Source organism: Sinocyclocheilus anshuiensis, unplaced genomic scaffold (assembly GCF_001515605.1).
Source record: "Sinocyclocheilus anshuiensis isolate Anshui unplaced genomic scaffold, SAMN03320099.WGS_v1.1 scaffold2168, whole genome shotgun sequence".
NCBI lineage: Eukaryota > Metazoa > Chordata > Actinopteri > Cypriniformes > Cyprinidae > Sinocyclocheilus > Sinocyclocheilus anshuiensis.
Genome location: NW_015546037.1, coordinates 963,416 through 971,181, shown reverse-complemented (window position 1 = coordinate 971,181; position 7,766 = coordinate 963,416). Strand labels below are relative to the sequence as shown.

Below are 7,766 nucleotides of genomic sequence, written 5' to 3'. Positions count from 1 at the left end.
AATTTTTTTTTTTTACTAAATTTACAAATTGGCGACGAGGATGACTGCATGAAGAGTTCTGAGGAAAGATGCATGTTGTTTTATCCTTTCACGATGAGCAGGAGCAACAGTAAACACACACACACACACTTACCGTTATCATCACAGGAATCAGACTGAAAGGAGCTCAGCGACTGGACCTCGGAGTTGCTGCCCTTGTTACTGCCAGAGAAACATGTGACCTCTTCCAGCAAATCCACTTTCCCTGAACACAAAGATCAGGACGTCAACCAATCACAGCTTAACTTACAGTAAACACACACACACACACACACACATGTGTTTTGTGCATCACAGCTGTGGGCGAATCTACACGCAATTCTGTATCCAAGAAGTGCTCTCTCTGATGTTTGCCTGTAATTCCTTTCTTTTCCCGGACATTTTTCCTTTGATCTTTCCTTTAATGGTGTCATGGAAACGGCTGCTTATAACAGCTGCGTATAATTGTTTCGATTCGTATTTCACAGGTGGAGATTTTTAAGACCTAAGACGGTTTGAACGGAGGACACCGCAAACAACAAGAAAATGAAAAATGAAGTAATTATGGGCGGTAAAAAGCCTCGGAGAACTCAGATGGGGGACAATTTAATACCAGAGGGAAAATGGCTTTTGACATCAGCTTCTCCAGTAAATGGACCCCATATACATACTTCCATAACTGCTCTCCTCTCAGTATTTATTGATGTGAAAATTTATACACAGTCAAGGGAAATGTTTTTTTTTTTTTTTTTTAAATAGGATTTTTCCCTTTGTTTTGTCTCTCAAAAGCAAAAGCTTTTCCGAAATACATCTGCTGTAAGTCACCCTGGATGAGATAATATGGGAAAAAACCCCAAAAAAAACCAAAACAAAAACAAAAAACAAACAAAAAGCAACAGAGAATACAAACAAATAAAATAATAATAATTCTTTTTTTTTTTAAAGAAAATACAAAAAAACAAAACAAAACATAGAAAATAAAACAAACAAGTAAAACTATGGAAAGCTGTTTCTGCCATGCTGCCATGTGAAATTATAATTGTGACATTTTATCTTAAAATTCTTTTTTTTTTTTTATTTCGGAATTCAAAATTCTCAGAATTGAAGATGCAAACTCAGAATTCTGACTCCCCCCCCAGAGTTTACATTTCACAATTCTAAGTTTCTATCTCATAATTCTGAGTATCTCACAATTCTGAGTTTATATCTCTCATAATTCTGAGTTTATATCTCATAATTCTGTTCATATATCTCATAATTCTGAGTATCTCACAATTCTGAGTTTATATCGTTCATAATTCTGAGTTTATATCTCATAATTCTGTTTATATATCTCATAATTCTGAGTTTATATCTCATAATTCTGAGTTTATATCTCTTATAATTCTGAGTTTACATCTCTCATAATTCTTAGTTTATATCTCTTATAACTCTGAGTTTACATCTCATATAATTCTGAGTTTATATCTCATAATTCCGAGTATCTCACAATTCTGAGTTTATATCGTTAATAATTCCATGTTTATATCTCATATTTCTGAGTTTACATCTCTCATAATTCTTAGTTTATATCTCTTATAATTCTGAGTTTATATCTCTTATAATTCTGAGTTTACATCTCTCATAATTCTTAGTTTATATCTCTTATAATTCTGAGTTTATATCTCTTATAATTCTGAGTTTATATCTCATAATTCTGTTTATATATCTCATAATTCTTAGTTTATATCTCTCATAATTCTGAGTTTACATCTCTCATAATTCTTAGTTTATATCTCTCATAATTCTTAGATTATATCTCTCATAATTCTGAGATTGTATCTCACAATACTGAGTTTATATCTCTCATAATTCTGAGTTTATATCATAATTATGAGTTTGTATCTCACAGTTCTGAGTGTTTTTCTCTGAACTGTAGAAAAAAAGAAACCAGAATTCCATATGAAGCAAAATGCAAAAAAAAATAAAAAAAAATAAATCATACAGAAACACACACACACACAAACCAAAAAAAAAGAAGAAAAAGAAAAAAAAAGAAATCAGTTTAGACAGGTCTTTTTCCACATTCACAGTGCTGATTTTGGGGGGAGGGATTTTGTGGAGTGGATTTTAAAATGCTGAAATTTATTATTCAGATCTGAGGATACTACTCTTATTGGTAGCAGAAAGCATAATACAATTCTAAAATATGAACTAAATGGATAAAAAAGGGATGTGTAGAACTTTAATCACAGGTATTTCAATTCTGCTTGAGTTCTGCTGTTTCTGTGGGGGCCTGTTTATAGAATTACAGGTTTATTTCCATGTAATTTTCAAATGAAGTGACTTTCGATTAGGGTTACAAAAAGCAACATTAAAACGCAGCAAAATCTGAACAGCTTTTATTGCATAAAACAGTTTCCACCTGCAGCTCGGTTTTCAATTTCGGCTGTAACCCTCATATGAAACCGTATTTTGATTTGATTTACAGAAAACACCATTAACAAAGATGAACTTAGCTAGTGGGAAGCTGCAGTGGAAACAGCTTCAACAAATATAAGCTTTTCCCCCAGATCCTGTGCGCTTCTGCCTAAACTGTCACAGCAGGAAACGGAGCTGAGTTTAAGAAGATAAAAGTGCAGCGCTCTGCCACTGCATACACTGATAACGTGAAATCTGGCAGCAGGTTGTGTTATCTGTGCTGAAAACAGTCATAGGTCGCTTTACCACTGATACATCGCCATACGGTTTGAATGCTGTGCCATTGCTAGTGTTGGCTTAGGGTTCATTAAGAGTCTGAATATTAAAATGCGCATGCCAAAAAGCCTCAGGGGGTTACTGAGATACGAGCATGTGTGTGTGTGTGTGAAACGGCAGATCTCGGCCAATCTCTGAACTGCGTGAGGTTAAATGCAGTTAAATGCGACGTTTAAATAAAACATGTTAAGGGAAAGATGGATTTCACAGTTGGCGGGCATGAACTGATCAAAGCCGTCTGATAAATTCACACTGGCAAACACATAATCATGCATAAACGTATGCGTGCAAACACAACAGAGTATGCGAGCGATGCGGAGAGGAGTTGCATGATTTTGCCTGGAGCGAGAAACGTTTGATTTTTTTAATGAGAGGCTCCCATAACGCTCCATCACAACCACAATACACTTTAACAACTGTAACTGTTGTCAGCAATAATTCACATGCAATTTGAAATAAACTATTAATAGTGTAAATAGAAAAAAAAAGATGGAATTTGTGAAAAAATTAATGGGAAATACTATGTCTAGTAAAAATTGATGGATGAATGAGCAACTTGAAATAATAATAATAATAATAATAATATAACAGATTCTTTGAATATTCTTAATTTGGGGTTCTTTTTTTTAAAATGGATATATGCAAAATGCATGCAAAATTATTATTTGCACAAGCATATACATGCAACATTACTATCATTTTTCAGCTACTAATATTAAAATAATTTAATATAAGAAAATACAATTATATTTAGAAAATATTTTTTAATGGAAAAAGTTTGGCAATAAATTACTGGAAAATAAAATGTATTAAATATACTCAATATAAATGAGCAATTTATAATAATAATAATAATCATTCATTTGGGGTTCTTTTAGAAAAAAAAAGTATATATATTTGTTTATACATGCAATATTACTATTGTATCTATCATTTCTGCTATTTATATTACAATCATATATGACATTCATATTATATTGGTAAATATATTTTATTTTTAAAAAGAACAACAGAATTTGGGAAAAATTACTAGAAATAAAATAATCAATTATACCAAATGTTAAGTGAAAATTAATTATTTGATGTTGATTATTTAATGTGAGCTATATTGACATTATTATTTTTTTTAATTAAAAGTTGGAATATAGTTACTATTGTTCGTCTGCTATTTATATTACATTCATATAATATATTAAAATTATATTTATAAATGTGTGGAGCAGTAACTGGGTGGAAATTCTGCTATGGATTTAAATTGGAGTGAGATTTCCTTAAAGGGATAGTTCACCCAAATTAGCCGTCGTACCTACAATGACTGTGCACTGTGTAACCAATGAGTGACGTATACGTGCGAGAGATCACTTCCGGCGCTTGCGTAAACTACGCCAGAGCGCGTACACACCTCATGCACCGGATGCCGTGCACGCGCCCAAAGAGAGTTGGATATTGGTTAATTTGGATTTGTCTGTGCATGTTTTTTGTTACCATTGCCATGCATTATACGACTGACAGACTGCAACGGTTAAAGTTAAAAATCATCATATGTGTTCTACTGAAGAAACAAAGTCACCTACATCTTGGATGCCCTGGGGGTAAGCAGATAAACATCAAATTTTCATTTTTGGGTGAACTATCCCTTTAAGCTGTGCTCTAGCTACAAATGGAAATCCTGGAGTGGATTCGGATACTTTGAGTAGTAACGGTCACTGCAATCCGCTTACATACTCTGATACGCACACAAACACAACATAGATATTACAGATCTCTCTCTCACCCTCCTCTTCCCAGGGACTCTTCCGTAGGGAATCACAATCAGACCGGCACGGTGAAACGGGCGGCAAATTCGGCGCCACGCTGCACACGACCACGCCCCTCCGGTTGGTCCCGCCCAGAATCCGCGGCGACTCCGACGGATGGAACGTGCTCATTTCCGTCAGCTCCGGGCCTCGGCCATCCCCTGGCCATTTCTCCAGGGTTCCCCGAGCGTCTCCGGGAAAACACGGCGTGTACGCCATCGGCCGGATGGGAACCTGAGGCGGACCGGACAGACTTCCTTCCGTGTACAAGCTGATTGGCTCTCCGATGGCGCAGCGTAGCGGCGGATAGTGCCCACCGTTGGCTTTATGCAGCAGGGCGGCTGTAGCCGGATCCTGAACCATGGAAAGGTTATTCCGGGAATAACTCTTCTGGAAGACCTTCTTCCGAAAGGCGATGAATAGGAGGATGAGGGTGAGGATGAGGAAGAGCACGACGGCGATTCCGATAAGCTCCTCCTTCCCGACGTAGGCGTGGCCAGCCTGCATATCCGGAACAAGTACGGGACGAACGGAGCAAGCGCTGCCCACGAAACCCGGCGTGCAGTTACAATAGAACGAGCCGAAAGTGTTGACGCACACGCCGCCGTTCTCGCACAGCTCGCGTTCACACTCGTTCACGTCCTCTTCACAACTGCAGAGGAGAAATAAACACTCGCTGGTTACTGTGGCCCACTGGGTTTATACTGCATCAGTTTAGTGTCCTTGGCCTGCTTTAAAAATTTATTGTGACTCGGCAGAAATGCATCAGTCTATAAAAAAACTGACATTGTGTCTGAAAGCGGGCATGATGGGATACGTTTACAGCCTAAAGTAATCCGTCTGTCTACAGTGAAAGTGAAAACGCTGGGAGACACCACACAATAACAGCCAATCAGAATATTTTTTTTATGAGAAATTTGGAGCTGGGAGATTTCATGGAAACCAAGCAAACTGTCCCAGCTGGTTAGGACGAAGAAAAAAAAACGACTTTTGTTTTCAGCCATTTCTGGGAGCTAATCGCCACGTTTCAAAGAGCTATTAAAGACAATGTGAAATCGAATGTGACCTTGTTTACTTACATAATAAATATTGCTGGGCTTGTTCATAAAATTTTTATCAAAATGCAACTTTCACTGCTTTATAAGTTTAGAGGCAACCAAGGCCACACGGCCTTGAAATAGATTTTAAATATATATATATATATATTTTTTTTTTATATACATATAAATATTATATTCATAAAGTATTTAATATATGATTCAATTATATAATAAATTGTGTGCATGTGTGTATATATCATTAATATACTATAACAGTTTTTAGCATATTTTATTTTTACATTTTCTGTTTTCACTTCAAAGTTTGTGAAATTTTAGTAATTTTGTGTTGTTCTTGTCATTTTTATTAGTTTCAGTTATGTCTACATAGTTTTTATTCATTTTTATTTATTAGTTTATGTTTAGTTTTAGTTATATTAGTAACAATGTTGAAATAAAATCATCTGAACTATCTGAAATAAAATAGGTTAATGTTTTATTTCCAATTGAACTTTTAGTTATATTTTAATCAATATTATTTACCTTTCATACACACACACACACACACACACACAGGTTTGTTTTTATGGTTTATGGGGACTCTCCATAGGCGTAATGGTTTTTATACTGTTCAAACCGTATTTTCTATTGCCCTACACCTACCCTACCCCTAAACCTACCTCTCACAGGAAACTTTGTGCATTTTTAGATTTTCAAAAAACTTAATTCTGAATGATTTATAAGCCTTTTAAATTACGGGGACACTCAAAATGTCCTCATAAATCACCTTCTCGTTGTAATACCTATGTCATACCCATGTTATTATACAAATTTGTGTACTCATAAACCACATAAACACACACACACACACACACACACACACATATAGTAGTATTATTATAACACTATTATACTAATATATTAAACACATAATACTAATATTCCCTATAATGGCCCACAAATGTTCATTTCATGTTGTCTTCAAGGTACCCATATACTATATAATTTATGAGAAGTGTGTGTGTGTGTGTGTGTGTGTGTGTGTGTGTGTATGTGTGTGTGCGTCTCCCAGGTGTGACTAAAGACACGCTGCAGGTGCATGAAAGGCCATGTTGAAATCGTTCTGATGTCTATGTGTAGTTGCCTCAATAGTGCTAAACGACCAAATAAAAGTGTCTGCGGTCTGTAATGAACTACATTAGCATAAGCCAAGAGAGACTGCAGCAGTATAATCTTTTCTATGCAGAGAGAGGCTTGAAACGATCTTTAAAAAAAGACTAATGCTGCTCTAATGTGGACAGATTGATGCTACCATCTTGTGGCCACAGATACCGCTACAGTTCCCTTCAGTGAAGACAACTGAGAAATGCATTACACCGACTGCATAGAAATGTACACGGAGGACATGCAAGTTTGAATATGTATGCAAACATGGCATGCAAGTCAGTGCTAAGCCTGTGCCAGTTTTTCATGGTGCGCTGCCAACACAAACAGACTCGTGCAAATGTTTTAGAAAAGAACAGATGCTGGTTATTAAATTCTGTTGGCAACTCATAACTTTGGAAAGTTTAAGTTCATCTATTTAATTTACTATGCACGTCAAACACACACAGTGTCATCGTTTACAACTACACAAAAAAGAAAATCACACAATATTTGGATGCTTGTTGATTAACATACATACATTAACAATAAAATTATATATTAAAATTTTAAATATTATTTTAAATACTATCTATAGAGAGAAAGAATATAGAATTGTTAATATATGAAATAGAATAATAATAATTAATGACAAGTCCAAACTGAATAATTTTAATTTATATATGCTAAAATTATTAACATTATCATACATTTAAATATAAATATACATATACCTCTGGTATCATTATCTATCTACAAAGAGAGTGAGAGAAAGAATATAGACTTGATAGACTTAATATATGAAATATTAAAACAACATAATAATAATAGTTATCATTATTACTATGAATGAGAATTGAAAAATTTTAAATTTATGTGTATTTATAATTTAAATTTATGTAAAATTATTAAAATTAACATTTACATTTGAATATACATATCTGCTACCATTATTTTGCTAATACAGTTTTATAATGAATTTCTATTTATACTAAAATATTGTATATAAAAAAAAAATATATATATATATTTATAA

At 34.5% G+C, this 7,766-nt stretch overlaps 1 protein-coding gene across 1 annotated transcript in view; it reads right to left on the bottom strand.

The window, feature by feature from the left end:
- LOC107698854 (protocadherin Fat 3-like) overlaps positions 1 to 7,766 on the bottom strand; it is a 170,687-nt gene that overhangs the window by 13,412 nt on the left and 149,509 nt on the right. The window contains exons 25-26 of the mRNA XM_016499983.1: positions 4,529 to 5,202; positions 134 to 244 (exon numbers count right to left, since the gene is read on the bottom strand). Of these exons, the coding sequence (XP_016355469.1) occupies positions 134 to 244; positions 4,529 to 5,202 (785 nt within the window). The remainder of the gene's footprint in view (positions 1 to 133; positions 245 to 4,528; positions 5,203 to 7,766) is intronic.